This window comes from Ahaetulla prasina, chromosome 4 (genome assembly GCF_028640845.1).
Source record: "Ahaetulla prasina isolate Xishuangbanna chromosome 4, ASM2864084v1, whole genome shotgun sequence".
Classification (NCBI taxonomy): Eukaryota; Metazoa; Chordata; class Lepidosauria; order Squamata; family Colubridae; genus Ahaetulla; species Ahaetulla prasina.
In genome coordinates this window covers 105,057,364-105,084,320 of record NC_080542.1, presented here as the reverse complement: position 1 = coordinate 105,084,320, position 26,957 = coordinate 105,057,364, and the positions used below count along the sequence as shown (strand labels likewise).

General features: G+C 39.1%; 1 protein-coding gene across 3 annotated transcripts in view; it reads left to right on the top strand.

The window, feature by feature from the left end:
- Nucleotides 1-26,685, top strand: part of STK31 (serine/threonine kinase 31) — a 67,018-nt gene extending 40,333 nt beyond the window's left edge. For 2 of the 3 annotated variants that reach the window (XM_058181939.1, XM_058181940.1), the window contains 13 exons: nt 1,080-1,256; nt 2,052-2,168; nt 3,406-3,525; nt 3,813-3,944; nt 8,616-8,717; nt 10,058-10,138; nt 10,514-10,636; nt 15,209-15,334; nt 15,542-15,628; nt 17,122-17,271; nt 23,801-23,926; nt 24,417-24,485; nt 26,370-26,685. In XM_058181939.1, coding sequence (XP_058037922.1) covers nt 1,080-1,256; nt 2,052-2,168; nt 3,406-3,525; nt 3,813-3,944; nt 8,616-8,717; nt 10,058-10,138; nt 10,514-10,636; nt 15,209-15,334; nt 15,542-15,628; nt 17,122-17,271; nt 23,801-23,926; nt 24,417-24,485; nt 26,370-26,561 — 1,602 coding nt within the window. In that variant the 3' untranslated portion in view covers nt 26,562-26,685. The remainder of the gene's footprint in view (nt 1-1,079; nt 1,257-2,051; nt 2,169-3,405; nt 3,526-3,812; nt 3,945-8,615; nt 8,718-10,057; nt 10,139-10,513; nt 10,637-15,208; nt 15,335-15,541; nt 15,629-17,121; nt 17,272-23,800; nt 23,927-24,416; nt 24,486-26,369) is intronic. The other variant, XM_058181941.1, reaches the window with a different exon arrangement.
- The last annotated feature ends 272 nt before the right edge of the window (nt 26,686-26,957 follow it).

The window sequence follows — 26,957 nt, the reverse complement described above, 5'->3', positions numbered from 1 at the left end:
TTTTGGCTCCCTGCTGACTTTTGCCGCCATCTTATTCCCACTGTTGGCAAGGTCAGCCTGGCCTGGCTAGGCTACTGGGTCATATATGTCTGGCTTTCCATGCTGAGAAAGAAACGTTTTAAGGAACTCAAGCATGTCAAAACACCCCTTTGTGCTGGGAAAAGAAGAAAAAAGCTGAAAGGAGCTCTTTCTGCAATGAGCTGGACAGAACTAGGGCTGCTGTTGGGTTTTATTTTCCTTTTTCACAAAGCAAAGCCAAACCCATACAACCCAGGAACATGGTGAAAAGGGGCATTTTGGTGAATTATCTCATTAAACTGCTTTGTGCTTTTCCCCCATTTTTTTCCATGTGAAGGCTTGCCAAGGCTAGGCATACCTTCTGAACAGCAGGAACAAGAAGAGAGTTGAAGGTCAGCTATGGTGGAGGGCAGGGTGGCAGGAGCCTCAGAATGCAGGTTTGTGAGGGTGACTGGGCTGAGATAGGGCAGCTGTAGCTTCCCGTGGTGTGGCAAGCTGTGTTGAAACCATATGGTTCTATGACTACTTCCTTCCCCCACAAGAGATGTCGGGGGTGGGAGGAATTGGAAGCAGTCTCTTATCTTACTGAGACTTGAGACTGAGAGGGATGAAGCTCAGAATGGCTTTGATTGGGATGGGTTCTTGGTAATAATCACCAAAGTTTGCTTAACAGCAAGGGGATTGCTAGGATTGTAGTCACTAAGTGATATGGTTATGTGATCTTCGGCTTTACGATCAAATTGCTTAGCAATCAAAATATCTATTCATTGTAAATTGTAAGTTGAAGACTACCTATATTTTTATGCATACTTGGAATTCTCTTTCTTCTGCTGAATAGATCGGCAATCATTACTCTTCTTCCTGATGTGTAAGTCAGAAATAAAAAATATCTAACCCATAAGCCAAAAATTTCTTACAGTCACTGCTTCAGGTTTTGCTCCATATAGTTACTAGAGGAATCAGCATAAAGCCAAAAGAGGTTGCTTTGTTTTATAATGTGTTATTATGATCCTTTGTTGCTTTTACTGGCACCTTATTTTCTTATCTATTTTGATATTCAGAAATTGCAAGGATCTTTGGAGGCTACATATGGGCAAATTAACGATGCAGAAAATTCAGAAGTGTTTGAAGAGTTCTTTGAATGGAAGAAAGCTAGGTTGGAGAAATTCAGTCGGGTTAGGCATGTTACAGATACTTCCTTACAAAATCTTGAATTAAGTTTCAGCAAGATAATTCAGGTAAAAAAGATATGTCTTATATATTAAAAAAAAGCTTTGAGTTCAGATTTGCAGCTAATCTACATTTATATTGTGATTAGAGGTTTTTGTCTAATTCTTTTTAGATTTTTTGGATCAGACAAGCTTGCAACTTTTCAATATTGCAGCTAAGTCATCTGGAGAAAGAAATCTCATTAAATGGCAGTAAAATGTAGAAAAATAATCTATTCTTTTTTGCTATTTTGCTTTTTAGTAAAATCTATTTTGCTTTTTTTATTTATTTATTTACATTTATATCCCGCCCTTCTCCGAAGACTCAGGGCGGCTTACATTGTATAAGGCAGCTGAATCCAAACAAGGAGATAATTGTTGCTTTTGCAAAAAATAATACTATATTGGAAGATCCAAAATGAAATACTTCATTATATAAAATAGCCATTAATATTTGAACGGAGAATTGTTGATCCAAAATAAAAAAATTGCCATAGTGGTCTACAGGAGAAAAATGTCTTAATTTAAAATGACAGCTGGGCGGCATTCATGTCTTGCTGGGGAATAATATTCAGCTCTGATTGACAATATGAAATGGAATCACATTAAATTGATGAAATGAATGAACAGTATTTCATGGGATTTATTTATTCTTTTGCTTTCTTGCTTAAAAAGATAGAGATTGCTTAAGGCAGAATGGAATCAAGTCTAATATTGCAGTTTTCTCATTCGCTATTAATTTTTTGAGTAATCTTTCTGAAATTACTTTACAGATTAATACTATTATAGATAACCACTTTTTTGTGTGTTTCTTTTCCTGTCAAGTTTTTTGACATAGGGTCAACAATATTAATGAAATCCGAGGATGTAGATTTCAATGTAGATGAAGTTCTTAAGAATGTCGAGCATAATATTTCACAAGAATTTGACCTGTTTCTAACAGTAAGCTATATTACTATATTTTTCCTTTCACATAAAACTCTCAAAAGTGCTTTTTTTTTCAAAAGGCAACTAGACTTTTTTCCTTGAGGAAGAAAAACAAAATGTTTAGTTTCTCAACCAAGAAACTTCATCAATTATGATGGGGGAGTGGGATGGAGGATAGATACTGACGATTAAGAATGGGTGGAGGAGGGAATGGAAGGATAGGTTCTGACTGGATTGTGACGGGGAGGATATAAAGACATTAGTAAAGGAGAATATTTGTAGTTCAGGGTTGACATGAGAGGTCCTTGGTGCTCTCTGAGCTTGCTTGTTTTCTTGCAGATGTTTCATTACCCAAACTAGGAAACATATCAGTGCTAGCCTGATCATGTTACCTAGTTTGGGTAATGAAATGTCTGCAAGAAAGCAAGAAAGCTCAGAGAACACTAAGGTTGGAAGGATGGTGTGTGTGTGTATATGTGTAACAAATGTAATCCTTCTCTCCACCCAGTCATAACCTATCCTTCCATCCCAACTATTTGATAATTGTCAAAATTGTGGCTGCTCCTCATCTTCTTTCCCAATGTTATTCTCGTAGTGTATTGCCATAGCAGTCAACCATATCATTTACTGCTTCCCAGTCATGGAATGAATATTGTATATTATGAGGCACCATACAGAAGTTTTGCAGCGATTCAGTTTTGAAGAATAAATAGCAGTTGTTCATAACTTCAAAAGAAGCTGTATCTCCTCCTGGATTCAGCAAATACAGCATAGCATACGGGTAGTCCTTGGTTAATGACTATTACTTTAGTGACTGAAGTTCCAACAATGCTGAATGAATAGTATTTACAACTATTCCTCGAAATTAGAGACATTGCAGCCTCCTTGCAATGTGATAAAAATTTCTCTTTTAGTCTGATTCTGTTGCAAAGATGTGAATGCTTGGCATTCATTTATTCAGCTCATCTTGCCAAACTCAGCCTTGTAACCTGCTTGATCAAGAAGTATGGATGTAAATTGTTTAGAAGATTATGTTTCTTTTGTTACTTATATTTGTGAGAGTTCTCTATATGAATGATATACTTTCTACTTCATCAAACAAAAATTGATAACTCGTATATTTTTCTATATATGAATGCTGTTCCATAATGCAAAGGCATTCCTTTCCTTAGAATGCATTTCATATTTTAAAAATACGCAATTTTGCAATTTTGTTATTATAGATATTTATTGTTACTATAATTTTTTTTAGGAGCTAGATGAAAAAGACAAAAAAATCATCTTAAATATGTATAGTGTGATTATGAGGAAAATCCTTCAAGAACAAGATCTCATAAATAACATGAATCAAAAATATCTTGAAAGTTGTACGGTCAGTTGTCTAGCTGGTTCTTTGTCATATCCTAGAATGCAGAAAGTTATTAACAGCTTTTTAAAAGATACTTATGCATCTTTTTCAATAACTTCCATAGGAAAAAAATAACATTTAATGAGTCATATTAATATTACAACCCAGCCTTTATGTTTGACTTTAAAATATGATCTGAAAATGTTAACACTTACATTGTAATGCAATTTGTGTATAAGGAGTAATATTCCTCGAAGTATAGGAGCTTTTTCCATTTGAAGAAATCTTTTCTCATGTGTTTTCTTTTTCAGTTCAAAAACCAGATTGTGGAGTGGCTAGATATAACTCCTAATACTAATGATTTGTTACTGATAAAGAAGAGAATGAAAAACATAAAGGCTCAGCTGAGGTGGAAATTAGTAGAAAAAAACAACTTGGAAGAAGTATGGAAATGCTATTTTGATGTTTTAAGATTATTATTATTTCTTACTTTCCATAAGAATGGTGGATGATGACATAGAAAACATTGCTTTCTAGCTTTGGAGAAATATTGTTACGGACATAATTTATTCATATACATCCAAATGAAAGCCTAAAGGGATTTATATTAGAAAAAAGTTGGAAAGAAACAAAAATGGCAGATTTTTGAACAATTTAATTTGCACATAGTGTTTCACATTGCTAATGCTCCTCGTTCTTGATTATTGCAATTTGAGAAAGTACACAATTTCTACATGTAGTATTGATTATGCAGTTAAAAACAACAGATACTCCATTGGTCTTGCAACAGGTTATTGTAACTCCAGAATGGATACATTAAACAGTATGAGATTGGAAAGCTGTGAAATGTTGATTGTACAGTTAATATAGAATTGGGATGAAAGTGTTATGAGGAGCACACAGGCATTAAGAAACATGAAGGGAGATGCTGAACAAGAAAAAAAGCACTCAAAGTACCCAGGGAGAAATTTAGTTAGAGGGAAGTATCACCCTCTAGGATAAATCCAAATTCTTTTTCGTTCAGCATCTGATTTCTTATAATGACTAAGGAGTCTGAGAAATCAATCAGTGTCAAGTGACAGTAACAAAAACTAGAGAAGTTTCCACACCACTCCCACACATTAATATCTCTAGTCTTGAAAATTTGTTGCTGCTGGAGGTTATAAAAGCTAGGATACAACTAATTGAGAAAGTTCCAGATTGTAAATTCAGCAGAATAAGTAAATTCCACAGATACAGAAACTACAAGTTTACAATATTCTGATCTCTAGAGAGGTCACTTAAAAGAAAAAAGCCTCATTTCAGTTGTGGAAGCATTTTTTGTGTCATAGATACAGAATCATAGGACTGGAAGGGACCTTGGAAGTCTTCTCCAACACCCTATCCAAGGCAGAAGTCCTTACACTATCTGGGACAAATGTTTTCTTGAAAACCTCCAGCAATAGAGCACCCACAATCTGGGGAGGCAAGCTGTTCCATTGATTAATTGTTCTTGTTGTCAGGATCTTTCTCTGGGTTGGATCTCTCTTTAATAAGCTTCCACCCAATGTCCTGCTCTCAGGTGTTTGGAGAATAAGTCAACCCTTCTCTTGATTGCCCCTCAAGTACTGGAAGACAACAATCATGTCATCCGTAAACTTTCTCTTTGTTAGGGTAAATGTATCTATTTCTCTTAACCATTAATCATACAGTTCAATTTCCAAACCCTTATCATCTTTGCTGCTCTTCTTTACACAAGTTTCTAGGATATCAGCATCTTTTTGATGCAGTATTCCAAGTGTGGCCTCACTAGTGCAATATAGAGTGATGGCATTGTGTCTTGTGATCATGATGATGCAGCTTTGTTGATTTTTTTTAAAATTAAAAAGTTTTACAAAGTTTTTACAAATTCTCCCTCCCTCCCCTCTCCCCCTCCCCCTCCCTCCTTTTCTCAATCCCCCCACCCCCTAGACTTTCTGGAGCAAAATACAGGGTATAACATCTAACATTCATAAACCAGACTACACTAACTATCCATAGACTCCCCTCCCTTCCTAGGATCCTTAACTGTCTTTTTATTTAAAAAAAAAAAGAATACAAGTACAATTCTTACATTCTATTAATTCAAAAGCTATTTGATACTTAGTCTGATACTTATTTTGAATATAATCAGTCCACCTTCTCCATTCCAGTATGCATCTTTCTTGTGAGTAATCTTTCAAATACACTGAAATTTTTGCCATCTCTGCTAAGTTTTCTACTTTTAATGTCCTTTCATTGATAGTAGGCAGTTGTTCCTTCTTCCAATATTGCGCTACCAATAGTCTAGCTGCTGCTATTAAATTTAAAATCAGTTTACTCTCTATTGCTGTACAATCCATAATTATACCCAGTAAAAACAACTGCGGAGTAAACTTTATTTTCTTTTTCAAAATATTTTGCATAATCCACCAAATTTTTATCCAAAATGATTTTATTTTTTCCTTTAATACCTTGATGTAAAAATCTCTTGCCTTCCAAACTGTGTTAAAACGGTATCTTTCTTCTGTGTAATTTACTGTTAATCCAGCTGGAGTATCCCATCTAAACTCATTCTGTCGATTTCTGAGTTCATCCACCAAAAAAGCAAAATCCTTTCTGTTTCTTAACATTTTGGGAGGAATTTCTTTCAGCACTAATACCTCTTGCCCTGCTATTTGGATTTTATTTTTGTAAGATGCTTGTAGAATTTCATTTCTGATCCTCCTGGTTGTAAAATAAATCACAACATCTCTTGGCAGTTTTCTTTGTCTAGCAACCCAGGAGTTAACATGATAGATTTTATCAATTTGAATTGCCAAGTCTGCTGGTTGCTCTCCAATCATCTGTGCAAAAACCTCTACTAAAATTTCTTTTAAATTCTCTTGATTATCTTCTTTCAGTCCTCTCACTTTCAGGGCAAACTCCATCGATCTATATTGTAACAAAACCACTTCTTCATCTGCCCTTTCCATCTTAGTTTGGACCTTCATCATTTTATTTTCCAAATTCAAATTAGATTGATAAATTTCTTCCACCCTTTCATCCAGCTGGATCATGTGTTTTGCCAAACCTTGAAATGCTAACACTGTATCTTCTCTTATATCCTTATTCCGAGCCTCAACAACATCTTTAATTTCCAATATCTCCTCTGCAATTTCCTTAAACTTTTCCTCCATAACAGCAATTTGGAGCTTTAAAGCTTCCTCTAAAGCTTCCTTTAAAGATTCCTTCAAAGATTCTTGCAAAGCTTCCAAATTCAATACTTGTGGATTAGCCATGTGAGCTGGCAAACCTCCAGCACTCTTGAAAACGCCAGGCTTTAGTTGCTTAGAGGCCATTTCTTACTTTAAATTTATACTTAAATAAATTTAATCAATTAAGTGCTCCTTAACTCTTTTCAAAAACACAGTAATTAGAATAAGTAAGTCAATTCTATAATCTATAGTCCTTTCACTTTCCACTTTTAAGCCTCTTCACTTCAGCATAAAGTCCAACTATCTTGAACAGCGCTAAGGGCGCTAACAACATTAACAAAAACCTTGTTTACTTTCGCTTTCACGCCCTCTTAAAACACAGGCGCCATTTCCTTTGTTCTTCTTAAGTTGTTTCAGAAGGAAACAATATGGAAACAGAGTTAAGGTTTAGTACTTGCAATTACAATTGCCAGCGCTTCTGTCTTTGTTCTGTCTGCTTTTGGGATCAGATTAAAATTAATACTAATTGCAGAGGTGGTTGCGGCATTTTGTTCTGCTTGAAAACAGAAATGTCCCGGATCCGGAGCTCCGTCAGACTTTCCAGGGAGCTCTCACCCTTCAAGCCTCAAGAATTACTTCTGGGGCTTTCGGAGAGTTCTACCTAAACCCAACTGCTCACCTTTCTCTCTTCTCCCGAGGGAAAGGTTTTCGAACCGCCAGACAGCTAATTTGCACTGTCTAGGCGGTTTTAATGCGATCATGGGGCTGGCGATCCACAGGGATCGTCTTCACCACCTACGGCACCACCGGAAGTTTCCTGCTTCGTTGATTTTTGTAGCTGACTAAAGTTCTTTCATTGGATAGTGGGTGGTAGTCACATGAAGGTGCTATCAAGGCCATCTAGTTCAATCCTTTCTGAGGGTAAAAATCATCATTCCATCTAGATAGATGGCTGCTGAGCCTTTTTTGAAAAACCTGGTGATGGAGCATCTATAATTCCAGGATAAGGTTTTGCCACTGCTTAATAGCTGTTATTTGTAATCCACTCAGAAAGTATTGAAAGCACTGTGGAGCAGTATCTAACTCTTAAGTGCTATTGCTAATTTTATAGTTAGGAAATTTTTCCTGATTTGAGTTTGGATCCTCTCTAGTGGGTTCTTCGGAGCTGAGGAGAATAAATCTGTAAACTTGTAGTCCTTCAAGTCTACAATTCCCAAACATGTGCCTTGGGTGCTGCAGGACCTTTTAAATTTGGACCTAATTATTTAATAAAGGGAACTTCTAAATATATATTGTGGCCTAACAGCACTGTGATTATTAGTGTCCTTAGACACTCAAAAATTAAGTGTAAAAGTAAAACAGTAAACCAAGAAAATTTGGGGAATCTCTATTCTAAGTCTTTTTCTAACTCCTCATTGCTCTTCTGTGTACTCTTTCCAGTTCCATGCTGTCCTTAAATTATGGTGAGCCAAACTGGACAAAATACCTGTAGATAGACTAGTGTAGCGTATAATACCTGTAGATAGACTAGTGTAGCGTATAATAGAACTGTTTTGTTTAGATGAATAAAAATGTTTCTTAATCCTTTTCAATAGGTGGTTTATGAGCGAGAGATCATATTGATTGTTATTTCGTCATGAAACTGAATCTGTGTTGCTTCTGACAACCACCTTTTGTCTCAAGAGTACCTTCAATATGTAAACAAGAAAGAAAACCTGAAAGAAATTGATATTAACTTGGTCAGGCAAAAAAGGAAAAGGCACAGTTGATATAGTGACTAGAAATTAATATAATTTCAGATACAAGAAGAGGGAACAGGAAGGTGAAGAGAAAGAAAATAAGTAGCAAACTCAATTTATGGTGGGTTTATTACCTGAAAGACTTTAATTTTTTGAAGTACTAATTTCTAAATTTCTGCAGGTTGATAATTACAACAAATCTGAAATAGTGGAAATAAAAGAAAAAATAAGTGTGTTACGGGATAATATATTTGAAGAAATATATAAGGAACAAGAAGAATATGTAAGTATTCAGTTATGTTAGCATCTTTGAAACAAGTCATTTTCTGGTTCCAAAATTCATTTTAAGTAATACGTGGTGTAATGCCTAAAGACAGATGTCAGAGTTCCCTCATATCAAGCAAAATTGTGACCATCTGTGTCTTATAAACCAAAGACTAGTAGAGCCAAATTATACATATTTTTCATATTTATAAATGAATATGGATAAAGCTGAAAAATTGTATTTTTGTTCATGTTCCTCCTAAATATATTTCCAGGAAGGAAAAATTGGATATCTCAGTCAATATTTTTGATTGACATTTAATTCATTTACATAAAGAATTTATGAGGCTGCCCACTTCATCCTAGGCCAGCTAAGAATATAGAAAAAACAAAATAAAAATAGAAGAAAATAAGTAATTTTCTCAATTTTAATTAATATTTGATACAAATAATACTTTAATGTTTTGAAGTAATAATTTTTAGTGATTTTGAAATGGCAAAAGCAAATAACAATGCTACCGAGGCTGCAAACAAGGTTCAGATAAAATGTACCCCAAAACATACATATTGGGCTCAGCTAACATCCTGGCCCTAACACCTTGGAAAAGAATCAGGTCTTCAGGCTTTCCAGGAGGCTACCAGGTCAGGACCATCTGAATCTCAGAGAGAGGCTGTTTCATAGTACAGATTAGAAAATTGCTCTCTGGTTTCGCCAAAAATCTGTGGCATTTTTTAAGTGTCTTATTATATGGAACTATAAAATGGCAGTAGATGTATTTTAGAGAGGTTGGCTGAGGATCAGTGCTCATACCCCTTTTTCTCTGAAAAACTGCCGTATTTGGGAAACAAAGTTAGTGGTGGGTACTACCACACAAGGATTTTTTTCCTCTCTCTCTTTTTTTAAATCAGAGTTTGTTGCTAGATTTGGTATCAGTTACAATCAAGAAGAATCTAATAGTTCCTCCTCTTGTAAACACAATTAAAATGGGGTTTCTACTTTGGCTTCGTTTTTAAGATTACAGACAAGGATGGTTGATTGTGCAATTATCCATGCTTTGAATTCTCTTCACATGCTTAGTTAAAATAGCTATAAACAACTAGAGATGCTGCTGAAGAATGAATACACAAGTGGAGCTATGATGATGCCATTTCTTTGGGACAAAGAGTTTCTACCGGCACTAAATAGTTAAATCTTCTGCATTGAAGGTTGAGGATAAAGAGGATAATTATCCATTAATATTTACCTGCTTGCTGCAGATTTACCATTGTGATACTACCAAATAAGCATGCTTCTAACATACTGCTGGATATTGTTTTTATATTGTGATTGTTACTGAAGAATTTTTTTTCGTAATTTAGGAAAAGCTTATTCATCTAGTTCAAAAACTTTTCCCTGAGCTGCCACTCCTCCATCCTGAAGCAGAAATATTGAAGTATATGGTAAGGTTTATGTTTTCTTTAAAAGTTAAAATTAATTGATATATCTCTGACAAAAGCAATTTGCAGTACTATATGTGTTATAGCAACCCCAAAGCAAAAGTAATGGGCTGAAAAGTTTGATCAAGCAATCTGAAGAAGAGGGAAACAAAGAGGAACAGAGCTGGCCTTACTTTTTACAAGAATTCTGTGCTGCTGTGTGCTCTAGAGGCAGGAATATTTTTAACCCTAAATGTGATTTTGTCTTATAATCGGTCTGTAAAGCTAGGCCTTCTGAGTAAATAGGATGACACAAAGCTTTTTACCACCGTAAGTAGGATGCACACAAAGTCTATGATCTAAAACTGAGAATAAGCTGTTTTAATTCATATTCCCCAGAGCTCAGGAGGTCTGATTGTCAATTTAGAACGTGCTCTCTTAAATGCTGAGCCAATGAAGGAACTGGGCATAAAACATCTTGTAATGTGCTCCACGGTTCAAGGACAAAAGGTTCTCCTGAAGGTATGCTTTCTGAATGATTAGCTTGGTTTTTTTCCTCCATACTTACTGCTAATAGGTTTTTAGGCAGACTTAGGAAATATTAAAGTAGCTGGGTTTATTTTGGAGCTGGAAATTACTTTTATATAGTAGATTTAAAAAGTCTATACACCGAGATGTAAAAAAAATCAGACCAAGGTAAAAATTCACTTCAGAATTTTTTCTGTCTTTAATATGACAATAAGCTGTACAATTGAATTGGAAAAACAAATATTTTTAGGGAGAAGTAATAGTAAAAAAAATATAATAACATGGTTGCATAAGTGTGCATGCCCTTAAAATAATGCTATCATAAAATAGCATGTCATATCTTGCCCTGGGAATCTTTGTCCACTTTACCTTGTAAAAATGCTCCAAATCTATCAGATTGCAAGGGCATCTCCTGTGGATAGTCCTCTCCAACTCACAGATTTTTAATTGGATTTCAGATTTCAGGATTTTAGTAACTGGCTGGGCTATTCCAAATTGTTGATCTTCTGGTGAAGCCAATCTCTTGTTGATTTGGGTCATTGTTGTGTTGAAAGGTGAAATTCCTCTCTATCTTCAACATTTTAGCAGTAGCCTGAAAATATTGTGCCAAAATTGATTGATATTTGGAACTGTTCTTAATTCCCTTTGCCTGGATTGAAGCTCTGGTTCCAACATAGTGCTGCACCACTATGCTTCACTCTGGGCATGGTGTATTTCTGGTAATGTGCAGCGTTGTTTTTGTAACAAACATATTTTTTAGAATTATGGTGAAAAAGTTCAGCCTTGGTCTCATTAGACCGTAACACATTTTCCCACATGTTTTTATCAGACTTGTGTAGGTTTTTGCAAAATATATCCAGGCTTGTATGTTTTTCTTTGTAAGAAAAGGTTTCTGTCTTTCCATCCTGTCCAACAACTCAGACTATATAAAGAATATGGGAGATAGTTGTCACTTGTAATACAAAATCAGTACTTGCTAGAAATCCCCGCAACTTCTTTAATATTGCCATAAGCCTCATGGAAGCTTTTTGGACCATCAGTTTTTCCATCAGTTTTGGAAAGACATCCATTTCTTGGTAATAGATGGTGCCACCTTTTCTACTTGACAAGTTCCCTGTATTCCATGATATATCCAAAGCCTTGAAAAATTTCTTGTGCTTGGGGAGAAGGCAGCCGACACCATGGTGAAACGGTGTGGACGAGCAGTAGCTCCCTGATGTCCCACCGAATTTTTCTAGCCAGGAGGCTCTACAGGACCGAAAGTCGCCCTGTAGGAGTGACAAAGACAGACGAGATACTTTGGTGGTCGCGAGGAGAGCGCAGTCTCCTTGTTTGACTCGAAGAAAGCCCCTTTCACTGGCGGAAGAGAAGACGGCCATTATGGCTGAACTGGAGCTGTGACAACTGAAACGGAAGAGAAGAAAGGAAAGATCCTGTAAAAGTGTGCTTGGTCTGGGTAAGAACTTTCTAACTTTTGTACTGGAATTTCTTCCAAAAAACACCCCCTTTGGAAAGTGGGATTCAATTGAGGTGAATAGCTGCGACTAAGAACCAGAACTATTGTCAGATTTGGAAAAGAAAAAGAAAAAATTGCAGACAGAAGTAACCTTAAAAATAAAGGATAGACTGGATTGGCTAATTTAAATTGTTTCAAAATATTGGATTATATTTCTATTGCCATCTTGATTTGAAGGACTTTGGAAAATTATTAGAAAATATTTTTGGAGATATTTTATTCGCAGCAAAAGTGGAACAAAAGAGTAACAGTGACACCTACTGGCCAGGGAAGATATCATAGAGCTGAAAAATGTGAAAGAAGGAATGAAAGCTGTTTAGTCTAAAAATTAGCTGGAATACACTAAACAACAAATTGATTATATTTGGTGTTTGGAGACAGACTGTGAAAATATTCAGCTTTTAGAACCTTGAGGATTACAAATATGCTGGACAGTGTAAGAGTGGGAAACAGCCTGGATACATTTTGAAACTAAGTTGCTAATGGACTCTTTAATGGAGTGGTTTTGTGAACTACTCTAATATTGGCTTTCTTGGTGTGATGAATAATTGGGATGTTGGGATCTTGATAGATTACTGAGTAACTTTTTAATTCATTAAAATAAGGCAAAATGGTACAATAGAGAAATAAGTGTATTATTAAAAGAAATATTATTATTGCTTCAAGGTATGCAGGAAATGATGACAAGGACTCATAGGGAGATAAAGAAATTGATACATGATGTAGTTGTAAGACCAGAAAATTATGAGCAAATGACACTGAGTAATGAATATGAAATCAGGAAGTAGAGGAGAAAATGCAAAGAACAGGAGAAAAAATGACAAATGATGCAAAAAGAAAAAGAAGAGCTAGTAAAAGCTGATGAGATAGAAAAGGAAAATTACACTTTAGGAGGTCAAAAAATAGAAGAGGATACATGGAAAGACACCCCTGAAGTGAGGAAAGGATCATTAAAAAGTTTACTAAAGGCCCAACAGAGTGAAGAAGTGATAAAGGCAGATGAAATACTCAGATTAAACATGAATGATATAAGAAGATATAAGACCCCAAGGGAGGAGTATGTGCCAAAAAGTCAAAGATGAGATACGTAAATGGGCAAGAGATGAGGGATAGATGTAGAATACCATAATATAGGAGTTGTTCTATTAAAAATTGGTATAGATTTAGAAACTAGAAATGGGGAAAATATTACTTTTTAACTTGGGAACTATTTTATTAATGGTTAGAAAATAGAAGAGAAGTTAGAAAATTAGAATCAAGGAGGATATATAAACAAAGATGAAGTAATTGTAAATAAAAAATGAATATTGAATAATTAGGATAAGTAAGCATGAATAATAGATTTGGAGGATAATGGTTATAAATGTTGGTTTACATGATGTTTATAATATCGAATATTGCTTATAGACAACTGAACAGAGCGTTTAATTAAATAATGGAAAATGTTTAAACAAGGATAAGCAAAGACCATGGCGAATAGATTTTGAGAATAACAGTCATAATTATTGTGTGTATAAGATTTATTTTATGTATTTAAAAGAGATTGTACTCAGACAGTATACTGCTATTGCGAATATGGAAATTTTATATATAATAAATAAAATTGCAATAATAATAATAATAAAATTTTCTTGTACCTTTCTCCTTCCAACAGCAAGATTTCTTTGATGTTTTTTAAATTCTTTGCAGACAATGAATGGCTTTTGCTGTAAGAGCAACTGAGTAAACTACAGAAAAATCCCACTAGAACAGCTGAATTTGCAGGCTTGATCACAGTCACTTGATTACTTTTTAACATTAATTTGAATGTGATTGGTTAAAATAGCCATATCCCTAAGGTATGCACACTTATGCAGCCAAATTAGCCTAGTTTTGCACTGTTGTTTTTCACCTAAAAGATTTCAGTTTGTTTTTCATTTGAATTGTACAGCTTATATGTTGTAGGTAGTCCTCGACTTACAACAATTCATTTAGTGACCTTTTGAAGTTACAATGGCACTGAAAAAAGTGACTTATGACCGTTTTTCATACTTATGACTGTTACAGCATCTCCATGGTCATGTGATCAAAATTCAGATGCTTGGCAACTGACTCATATTTATGACAGTCGCAGTGTCCCCAGGATCACATGATCTCCTTTTGCAACCTTCTACGAAGCAAACTCAGTCGGGGAGCCAAATTCACTTAACAACCGTGTTACCAATTTAATTACTGCAATGATTTATTTAACAACTGTGGCAAGAAAGTTTGTTAAATGGGACAAAATGCATTTAACAAATGTCTCACTTTGCAACAGAAATTTTGGGCTCAGTTGTGGTCGTAAGTCCACAATTTACCTGTATATTTTAAGGTGAAAAAATTCTGAAGTGATTTAACTTGGTCTGAGTTTTACATCTCAAATGGGTGTGTAGATTTTTTAAAAATACACTGTAGTTACAAGTTCATTTGGTAGTTAATTAAATTATCTGGTTTTGCCGTTTAAATATGGAGAAATCAGCAATTTGAATCCATTTTTGAGAACCCAGACTGGCTGAGATTTTTGACAACCATGCCATTTAAAAAAGCTAATTATTATGGCAACTTGTAACAGTGATAGGGCTTATTCCTAGTTCTAGCTGTGCTCGTATTTGCAGTCACCATTCCTGTTTATTGACTTGACAGGCATTCAGGAACAACTGAAAGGTGACACGCATCCTAATCTTGGTGACAAGCTGCTTAGGATAGAGAAGATGATATATGTCTTTGGATAACTACCTAGAAATTACACATTTGTTTATTTACGTAGATTATAGTTATTGCCAAATATAACTCCTTTTTTATCTGTTCTAATTATCATTATTCTGAAAGTAAGAAACACAGTTTTATTAGAATGCAATTATTTTCATTTGGGGCTCAGTATGTGCTTTTATTATTCACAAAAATAAATATTCCATTGATTAATTGAGAAAATAGAAACATTTGGCTGAAATAGTTCCCTTTTTCATATTCTGGGAAATAGTTTAATAAACTTAATGAAACAGCTTTTTACTCACCTGAATTTACCTTTTCAGGGATATATTGTGGATATGAATATTGAAACCCAAATAATAGAAAGAGCAGTAAAATATCATAAAGTTTGGAAAGAATTAAGGGAGAAATCTTGTTTAATGCAACCAATGTTCCTGCTTTTAAGCAAGGTAAGTTGTACATTGAAGTATATTTTTTCTTTGTTATTTCTGTGTAAAAACTTCAAAGATCTCATAATAGAAAGTACTTTCCCTGCTTTAAGATAAGACCCTTTAAATTTATATAGATAATATAAAAATACAAATAGGAAAGTATTTCAGTGGCATAATATTTGATGTTTTCTGTTCCTGCACATAATACTTTTGTTTTTATTTAAGTCTGATCCTATGGTATATCTAATGATTCCATACTATGCTGGAGCAAACCTGGGGACACTGCAGATGACAGCACCTTTAAATGTACCAGTAAGTAATCTGGTAATGTGAAAGGAAATCACCCTCTTGAATTTCTGAACCAACCTTTCACCTTTGCATTCCTTAGTTTTGTTCGGTCTGCTAACTGGGGAATTCTGGGAAATGCCATTTTAAAGTATCTAGAAATCATTAAATTTAGAAAAAGCTGTTCGAATCATTGAATTCATTTTTTTTACAGATCATATTATCTATATCTTCCATAACTACATAATGAAAGTAGCTCATGGTTGATATTAAAACTGGGTATTCATAGTTGGAAAGCTTCAGAAGCATGGAAATAGTTTTTATGGGTTTTCCATGGATACCTCATATGTATTTTTTTTTGCTTGTATCATTTTTGTTTCAAAAAATACTTCATTTAGCAAATTAAATTTAATGTAGAACATCTTCAAGCTCTTTGCGTGAATGGACACATTCTTAATTTTAGAAATACATAGAAATACTATGTTGATTAATTGATTATTAATGCTATACTGATTAATTGGCTGTTGAACATGGATTATTCAGAGAGAGTTCTCCATTATTTCTCTTGGTCTGTGAATGTATTGTATATATGCAAGAGTTGTGAGTATATTCAGTGTCACACTTCATTTTCAGTATTCTTTACAAGATGCTTTTTTTCCCCTTCCATAACTGATACTCCATATAGCATCAACCCTGTGAACTATCAAGCTTCCTTTTTCTGCTATGTATTTAAAATGGACATGTGTGTATGTGTATCCACCTTCAGCCATAGATTTTGAACATCAAGGAGTAAATGCCAGTCTTCATCATACCCACCTGCTATTTTTCCCCTAAGGCTGATTTGTGCCTATGTAGGATGTTCTTGCCCTACTGAAACAGTCGGGCCAAGAAAAAGGAAGAAGTCTTGATTCACTCCCTTTTGACCAGTGGCTGAACAATGTGATTTTTTTGAAATGTACTGTACACCTTTTTTGAAATGTACTGTACACCTATCTGTAGGAGATAGAAGCAATATTGATTCCACATTCTCATATTGTAGAGCCCATACTTAATTTATGTATTTGTTGTAAGATTGATCCTAGTTAGCACTTTCTGTCATCCTCATTGTTTCCTACTATTGCTTTCCAGAGAATAAAAAAATGTCAGAAATGCTATACTTAGAACTCCCATCTTATGCCTTGTCTAATCATTAGCGTGGAGGGTGATCTCCTTCCCCAGAAGAATGATGGAGGAATAAAAAGGATTTTATTCTGTGGCCTCCAACATAGTTTAAACAGTTATTAGTTTTTAAAATAACAGTTGACCTTTGAAATCTGAATTGATTAATTGTCCTAGACTACTGAAGGAAACCTAGGAAAATTAATCCTGTATAGAAAACTACAAATCTGGTTTGATAAAAGTTTTGAAAGTAGTTTTGTCTTCTGTTTTTTCATTGGATATGTAATAAGCATTTTTGAAATCCTTCTGGGAATATTTTGGCACTGATCTCATAGAACCTTTCTTGCAATCATTTTAACTAGGAAACATTAAAAGTAATGAAAGGAGTGGCATGTGGTCTGTGTGTACTACACAAAGCTGATATAATTCATGGATCATTGCATAAAAACAATGTCTTTGCATTGAACCGAGAACAGGGAATTGTTGGAGATTTTGATTTCACCAAATCTGAGGTAAAAATGTTTTCCTTATAAATAAATAGGTATTGCATAGTGTAAATTAATAGCACAAATACTAACATTTGAGGATGTGTAAAATCCAAGGAATTTGAGGAATTACTCAGTTTATTGGCATACTGTTTTTTGTTAGCAAACTATAACAGAAGAATAAATCCATCAATGACAATATGATAGAGCCTTCCATAAAAGTAACAAGGTGGGGGGGGGCAGTCTTTAGGGTAAATATATTGCATAAGGAGGGAGCCATCATGGAGAATGCCCTATTTCTTGGTCTCAGCAGAAGTATTTCTGTAATGGATGGGGTCAGTAACATACCTTGTCTTTTTGCCCTGGAGAGGTGGGTGGATGTAAATGTGGAGAAGCTGGTCTTTCAAATAAACTGGCCTCCAGCCATGTAAGGCCTTAAAGGTGATAATCAGCATTTTGAAGGTGACACATGCAAATCAGTCTTGTGCAAAACTTTGCAAGCCGCTGCAGTTTGAACCAAATTCCTGTTATTTTTCAAGAGTAGCCCCATATAGACCTCATTACAAAAGTCTAAATAAGAGTTGACCAAGATACAGGTGACTGTGAGAAGGACACATTGGTTCAGTAATAGGCATCATAGTTGTGCAAAGACCCTTGTCATCTTATTTATCACCTGATCCTCAAGCTGGAGTTGCAAATCTATGACAATCCCGGGGTGCATCTTCACTTATAACCTGCAGTAATGCAACTTCACCTATAGCCAAATATGATAATTTCACCAAGAACTAAGGAGACCTGAACCAAAGACTCTTGATCTTTCTAGGATTCAATTTTAGTCTGTTCCTTCCCATCCAGATATCAACAACCTTCAGGCACTGAAAGAGAGCAGTCATGGCATTGCTAAATTCATGGGCAGAAATGCATAATTGAATTTCATCAACGTATTGATGATATCACACTCCATGGTGACCGAATATCTTCCCTTCATATCAGGGATGAGACTGGATCACTCAATCCAGTAGTGATGGCGGCGGGCGGTTCAGAGAACCGGTAGCAAAAATCCCTCCCCCCCCCGCATGCCCAGCTGAGCCACGTGATCATCATAGTTTTTTTTTTTACTTTTAAAAGCATTTTTTCTTCGGCCGAAGAGGCTATACAAAAAATGCTTTTAAAGGGTTCTGGCGACCAGGCAACTCAGCTGGGGTTCCTCCGGCGATCTCAGCTGAGTTGCCTGATCATCAGAAGCTTTTAAGAGCATTTTTTTACAATCTCTTCAGCCGAAGAGGTTGTAGAAAAAATGCTTTTAAAAGTTAAAAAAAAAAGTTGGCCATGCCCACCCAGTCATATTACCCTCCCCAAGCCACGCTAAAGAACTGGTAGTAACAATTTTTACATTTCACCCCTGCTTCATACAGATATTAAAGGAGCAGATGTTGCATGGAACCCTGCGGTAATCAGTGGCCAAGGGTCACTGACTGAAAGTGTTATCTGAACTAAAGATAAATTGGTCAATTCCAAGTCATAAAGGCATCGCTCCAAGAAGATACCAAATTGGGTGTATGATCTCTATTTCTAGGCAGGCCTGAATTCCCACACTGTCTCTAAGCCCATCCCAAGGAAGACAGGTTGAAGTCCCCAATTCAGTAGTAAGTAGTAAGTCCTAGCTCAAGCAAGGAAACTGCTATGCAGCAGGAAGGCTAGCATAATAGCAGCAACCTCAACTGTTCCCTAGAGCCCATTGTAAGAAAAAGTCTCCTATCCAAGAGACTTGTGGAGATTCTGCAGCCAGAGTGTTTTGATGAATGAATATGAATAATGAATGAATATTTTAATTTGTATACCGCTCTTCTCCCGAAGGACTCAGGGCGGTGAACAGGCAGATAAAATACAAATATACACAATAGTTAAAACATCCCTTGAAAAACTGATTTAAATTTGCCCAAATATTAAAATAACATACACCCCCATAAAATTACAAAACTTTAAAAACCCATCAAATTCAATTAAAATTTAAAAGTAAAAATCAAGCTAGTCCAGCCATATGAAATAAATAGGTTTTAAGTTCGCGGCGAAAGGTCCTAAGGTCAGGTAGTTGTCGGAGCCCAAGGGGAAGCTCGTTCCACAGGGTAGGAGCCCCCACAGAGAAGGCCCTCTCCCTGGGGGCCGCCAGTCGACACTGTTTGGCTGACGGCACCCTGAGGAGTCCCTCTCTGTGGGAACGCACCGGACGATGGGAGATAGAGGCCAGCAGTAGACGGCCCCGTAAATAGCCCGGTCCTAAGCCATGGAGCGCTTTAAAGGTGGTAACCAATACCTTGAAGCGCACCCGGAAAACAACAGGTAGCCAGTGCAGTCTGCGCAGGATAGGTGTTACGTGGGAGCTCCGAACCGCTCCCTCAATAACCCGCGCAGCCGCATTCTGGACTAGCTGAAGTCTCCGGGTGCTCTTCAAGGGGAGCCCCATGTAGAGAGCATTGCAGTAGTCCAGACAAGAGGTAACGAGAGCATGAGTGACTGTGCATAGGGCATCCCGGTCCAGGAAGGGACGCAACTGGCGGATCAGGCGAACCTGATAAAAACCTCTCCTGGAGACGGTCGCCAAATGATCTTCAAAGGACAACCGACCATCCAGGAGCACGCCCAAGTTGCGTACCTTCTCCATCGGGGCCAATGACTCGCCCCCGATGGACAGCCGCATCTGCAGCTGACTGTACCGAGGTGCCGGCATCCACAGCCACTCCGTCTTGGAGGGATTAAGTTTGAGCCTGTTCCTCCCCATCCAGACCCGTACGGCTTCCAAACACCGGGACAGAACTTCGACAGCTTCGCTGGGGTGGCCTGGGGTGGAAAAGTACAACTGAGTATCATCAGCGTACAGTTGGTATCTCACCCCAAAGCCACTGATGATCTCACCCAGCGGCTTCATATAGATGTTGAACAGGAGGGGTGAGAGAATCGACCCCTGCGGCACCCCACACATGAGGCGCCTCGGAGTTGATCTCTGCCCCCCTGTCAACACCGTCTGCGTCCGGTCAGCGAGGTAGGAGGAGAACCACCGATAAACGGTGCCTCCCACTCCCAACCCCTCCAATCGGCGCAGCAGGATACCATGGTCGATGGTATCGAAAGCCGCTGAGAGATCTAATAGGACCAGGGCAGAGGAATAACCCCTATCCCTGGCCCTCCAGAGATCATCCACCAGCGCGATCAAAGCTGTCTCCGTACTGTATCCGGGCCGAAAGCCGGACTGGAACGGGTCTAGATAGACAGATTCCTCCAGGTACTGGGGTAGCTGACATGCCACCACACTCTCTACAACCTTCGCCATAAAGCGAAGATTGGAGACTGGCCGGTAATTCCCTAAAACAGCTGGGTCCAGGGAAGGCTTCTTGAGGAGGGGTCTCACCACTGCCTCTTTCAAGGCAGCGGGAAAGACCCCCTCCCGCAAAGAAGCATTTGCAATCCCCTGGAGCCAGCCTCATGTCACCTCCTGTGTAGCCAGTACTAACCAGGAGGGGCATGGATCCAGTAAACATGTGGTGGCATTCAGCCTACCCAGCAACCTGTCCATGTCCTCGGGAGTCACAGGGTCAAAGTTATCCCAAACCACCTCAACAAGACGGGTCTCGGAACCCTCGTCTGGATCTACCCAATTTTGATCCAATCCGTCCCGAAGCTGAACGATTTTATCGTGTAGATAACTGTTAAACTCCTTGGCACGCCCTTGTAGGGGGTCCTCCCACCCCTCCTGTTGAAGGAGAGAACGGGTCACCCGAAACAGGGCGGCCGGGCGGTTATCTGCCGACGCAATGAGGGAGGAAACGTAGGAACGTTTCGCATCCCTCAGTGCCACTAGGTAGGTCCTGCTATAGGACCTAACTAGTGTCCGGTCAGCCTCAGAATGGCTGGATCTCCAGACACTCTCTAGGCGTCTTCTCCGGCGTTTCATCTCCCTCAGCTCCTCGGAGAACCAAGGAGCTGGTTGAGACCGACGCCGGGTCAGAGGCCGCAAAGGCACGACACGGTCCAAAGCTCCAGTCGCGGCCTGTTCGCAGGCCGCGACCAGCTCTTCAGTCGTGCCGTGGGCCAGATTCTCGGGAAGCGGCCCAAGCTCCATCAGGAACCTCTCAGGGTCCATCAGGCGCCTGGGATGGAACTAACGCATTGGTTCCGTCTCCCTGCGGCGGTTGGTAGCGGTCTGAAAGTCCAGACGAAGGAGAAAATGATCTGACCATGACAAAGGATCGATAACTAAATCTTTTAAACTCAGATCATTCAACCACTGGCCAGAGATAAAAACCAAGTCCAGGGTGCCTCCCCCAATGTGAGTAGGGCCATCAATTAATTGAGTCAGGTCCATGGCCGTCATGGAAGCCATGAACTCCCGAGCGGTCGAGGATGCCGTGCCAGTTGATGGCAAGTTGAAATCCCTCATGACCAACAGTCTAGGGGTCTCAACTGCCAACCCAGCTAGCAACTCCAACAGCTCGGGCAGGGCTGTTGTCACGCAGCAAGGAGCCAGGTACATGATCAACAAGCCCACCTGAGTCCTACGACCCCACTTCACATAGAGGGTTTCACACCCAGCTATCTGAGGCACAGTGGTCTCCCTCGGTTCCAGACTCTCCCTAATAATAACCGCCACCCCTACCTTGGGCCCTTGGCTGATGAATGCTCGGAAACCTGGTGGGCACATCTCTACTAGGGGAAACCCCCCTTCTGTGCCCAACCAGGTTTCCGTAATGCCCATAACGTCCGTGGTCCCTTCCTGAATTAGATCTAAAATCAGGGGAGCTTTATTAACCACGGATCTTGCATTACATAACATCAGCCGAAGGCCCAAGTCCCGGGTATTCTGGCCACTCGGGGAACGGGAAAATTCTGGGGGGCCGGAGCACGCAATCGCTCTTAAATAGCGAGGGCATGCCCCCAAAACCTGATATGCCCCCCCCCTTCCGCCATATCTGCCTCTCCCACATACCGTATTGATCGCAAAACCCTGACGAACTGGAACAAGATCCCCCACCACCACCTTCGGACCTATTAAATTACCGCCGTGAACACTTGCTGGACTCGTCATCCCCCGACGGGTTTTCCCCCCTCCCCACCCTCCCCCCCACCCCCCCAACCCGAACCCGTCAGTTCCCACCCACCCCTTAAAATTCCCATTAAAACTCCCTTTAAAAAGCCGATTAAAACAGTTAATTAAGAATCCCCTGAGTCTCCTATTTTGGCATGCCACCTCGGGGTTCCAAAACCCGTCCTCAAGATGGGCCCTCGATAATGTGGAGGCCAAACCCATGAGAGGAATCTCGCAGGGCAAGAAGGTCGGCCGCTGTAAATGTTCGCATAACAATAGTCTGGTAAACCAAAGGGTTGCGTCTACAAATATGTCATATCATAGAAATCACGAGAAATGGTGGAAAAGCAGTCCTGGTCGGTCAAGTTGTTCAAAAAGATGGTATAGTATACGGGACAGAAATCGGCTGAATGGAATCCTTGATGACAAAAAAGGTATGCAACGGCCCAGGTGGTGGGGGAAGGGCCAGATGATTCAATGTTTATGTGGAGGTAGAGGGTCATCCCCGCAGTCGTCACCCTCATTACGACGTCAACTGCCGTCAGGAAACCATCACCCCCAGAAAGCTGTCCAAAGAGACCCATGGGCTGGCAAGCTATCTGTTCCGCCGAAGAGGGGGCAATGACATTGAAATGCCCCCCCCCCCCCGGCTGCCGTCATCTGCTGGTCGCTTCTGGTCAGTTCTGCTGTTTCAATTCGGCTGAAAGGGCGAGAGGAGGGCGAGAGTGACAAACGTCCCCTCCGCCCCCTCCGAGGGCGAGAGGAGGGCGAGTGAGAGGAGGGCGAGTATGTCAAACGCCAAGGGGCGAAAGGAGGGCGTCCCCCTCCGCCCACCGCCCCCTCCGCCGACCACTGCCGCCGCCGTCAAAAAACGGCGAAAGAAAATGCCGGCGGCCGCCCACCGCCCCAAAACGAGCCGGCCAAGCTGGCAGAACATGTCGGCAGCATTTGGGCTCGTCCTGCCGGCCCAGCTCTTTCTGAGGGCAAAAAACCCTCTCCCTGGGTCGGCAGGAAATCAGTTCAACGATTTGAACTGGGCAGCGATATCAAAACGCCCCTCCCTTCTGTCCAGACCGCCGGACAAGAGAGACCACCATCACCCCGTGAAATCAACGCGGCGCCATCTTGCGCATGCTCCAAGCCAACAGGTAGCAGTGGCAGTGGGAAGCCACAACAACCATAACAGCTTCCCTTATTACAGACTGACCTGGCATTTAAAAGCAACAGCTTAAGACATGCTTCGCTGTTGATCTGTTGACCAGATAAAGAGGCTGAGTTTAAGGAGCTAGAACATGCAACCAGTACAAGAAGTCTCCTGCAGTTATATTTCTCCATATCTGACACCACTGAAATACAATACCTGAATGGCATTAATAAGTAATAGAGTTCATCCCCCAGACAACAGGGGTTCAATATGATGGATGGGGATAAGAGTCAACGCCCTATGTATTAACCTCTGAACTGTTTTACTTTCAGAGCGAGCGTGCTTTGTCAGATTCTATGACTTTGAATGGCTTGAGCTTAATTTCCCCTGAGCTAAGAAAGGGTCAGCCACCTTCTCCAGCTTCAGACATGTATGCTTTTGGCTGTCTGCTTTACTGGGTATGTAAATCTTCAGTCACAGGCATTGCTGTATCACAATATAAATCATCTCATTCCTGTTTTGATAACTTTGTGTTTCCCTAATGACTTATATGGTGCTTCTTAGGGAAGATTAAAAAATGATAGTCAATATAATAAAATGAATATTTGAAGATTACAGAATTATAGTTTCCATAATTATTAAATCAAGTTGTGTTCACTGCACCTTTTTATTGATACTAATTGGTAATCTTGCCAATTGTGCCAGGAATATTCATTCATTTTGGACCAGTCTGATCTCCAAATGGGATTAGTACATACTTAAGAAGCCTAGCACAGGAAATGGGGAAAAAAAGAAACAGAAAGTGGATAGGAGAAAGAATCAGATAGAGAGTATGTAGGAAATTCAGTGCTGAGGGAATGCAGATGGGGGCGGGGGGAGTAGTTTGAGCAGTGCAATATTTTGTTTATTGATATTTGGGAATAATTTTGTTATCTTTTAAATGTGCAGCTACTTATCGGAAAGCAAGAAATAAAAACAAATAGAGATGGAACTCCTCAAATTGATGGCCTTGCTATGGTATGTTTTTTTTCCAACCAAAATATTTTAGGTTTAATACATAATTGACTGTTTTTTTAAGGAATGTTAAATAAAAATAATTAAAAGACATAGAAGAGTATAGGTCAGTGATGGTGAACTTTTTCGGCACTGAGTGCAGAAAAGGGAACAGTCACATTCGTTAGGGCCATGATCAGGAAGAGGAGCTGCCCAGAGGGCATGTACGCACTAGATAAGGTACTTGCAGTTTTTGATGTGCTTGTGCACACGGCCAGCAAGTCTTCTGGTTAGTGCCATGCATGTGCACGCACTGATCAGCTGGCAGCCTAGATGCTCATGCACATGTGTGTCTGGCCAGATGCTTCCAGCCCCAGAGGAGATATCTGCAGTTCTGCATTAGGGGGAGGAAGTTTACCTTGAACTTTTGAGATGGGAGGGGCCAAAATGAGGGGCAGCATCAATGAGAATTCTCTATGCTTGAGCATCATCTGTCTCCGGGCAGAGTCCTTTGGGACTTCACCCGAAGGAAGAGAGACAGTTCTGTGGAGAGAAAGAAGCAGAGAAAGTGGAAGGTGGGGAACTTGGTCTGAATAACCAACTTAGATTTGTTCTGTGCGTGGAACTCTCCTCCAGTGATTGAAGTCAAGAGAGACTGCTCCTGGAGGCTGATGATGCTGCAGAAGGGAGAATTCCCATTGATCCTCTTTCTTTCTGGATACCCCCAATTCTGAAATTTTAGGAAGCCCCATTCCCGGCTTACTTGACTGTTGCATATTGCAATGGCTGTTAAGCAAAAAGCTTCATTTAACAACCCCGCTCTCCTTGATGCAACTGTTAAACAACATGAGAGTCATTAAACAAAGAAATTATAGTAAAATCAATAAAAAATAAAAGATAAAAATAAAATATGGCAAGCATAACAGACTAGAAGGAATGAAGCAAAGCCTCTCACTCTCTCTCCTTCATCTGAGGAGTATACATTAGGAGAGTCTGCATGATGAGCTCAAAATTTGCAAGATGGTGGATATGACATCACATTCAGAGGTTTACAGTATGAACATGACATCATGGCCACCATCTGTCAGGTTTTGCCTTTCATCAGGTATGAACATGACATCATGGCCACCATCTTTCAGGTTTTGCCTTTCATAGAGGGAGCAGTTCGGAGCTCCCATGTAACACCCATCCTGCGCAGACTGCACTGGCTGCCTGTTGTCTTTCGGGTGCGCTTCAAGGTATTGGTGACCACCTTTAAAGCGCTCCATGGCTTAGGACTGGGTTACTTACGGGACCGTCTGCTGCCATCTTCTATCTCCCAACGACCTGTGCGTTCTCACAGAGGGACTCCTTAGGGTACGGTCAGCCAAGCAATGTCGCTGGCGGCTCCCAGGGGAAGGGCCTTCTCTGTGGGGGCTCCTACCCTGTGGAACAAACTTCCCCCTGGACTTCAAAAACTACCTGACCTTCGGACCTTTCGTCGCGAACTTAAGACTTATTTATTCCGTCTTGCTGGACTGGCTTGAATTTTTAAATTTTTAGCTGATTTTATGGGTTTGTAATTTTTATTAATTTTATAGGGTTGATCGTATTTTAATATTTGGCCAAATTGAATAAGTTTTTTAATGTTTGTTTTTAATATTGTATGTGTTGTTGTATTTTATTTTGGCTGTAAACCGCCGAGTCCTTCGGGAGAAGGGCGGTATACAAATTAAAATATTATTATTATTATTATTATCATCATCATCATCATCATCATCATCATCAGTAGACCAAGCACTTACTTTTTCTATTTCAGAGATACATAATAAAATGTTAATTACCTTTACTGCAAAATAAATATTCCCATTTATTGATTTTGAATAATTGTACTTTGAGTGATATTTCATGCTGGCTTTTTCTTTCAAGGATGATAAAGTTAAATCTCTACTTTCACAACTCCTTTGTTGTGATAATCGGATGACTGCAGAACAGGTGTTGAATTCCGACTGCTTCTTGTCACCTGACCTGATTTCAGTTCCACTGGAAAGTGAAGGCCATGGAGAACAGACATCAGAAAATGATATGTCTGATGAAAGGCTGGACAGCAAGAGTGAATGAGAGTACCTATAAATTAAATATCTGGTATTGTTTTGGATATTAATTTTGCTGAATTATTTGTAATTGTATTTCCTCTGTTCAGTTGCATGTTTGTTTTTGGAATAAAAATATTAAAGTATCAAAGTTGAAAGCAAATGTGTTGTTATATTTGGATAAATTGTGATTTATAAATTAGAAAGTTGGGTAGAGAAGTTGATCTTAAATTTATATAGGTATCCATTTATAAGAGGCTAATCTTTTGCAGTATCAGGCTGCAACTCCCCACTAGATGGAAGTCTTGGCTTTTAAGCAGCAGAGCTGAATTGGCATATTTTAAGAGCAGATGGTGAAATGCTGCTTTTGACTCTGTTTCAAGTTAACTGGTTGCATATATTGCTATTTAAAGAATTTACAAAA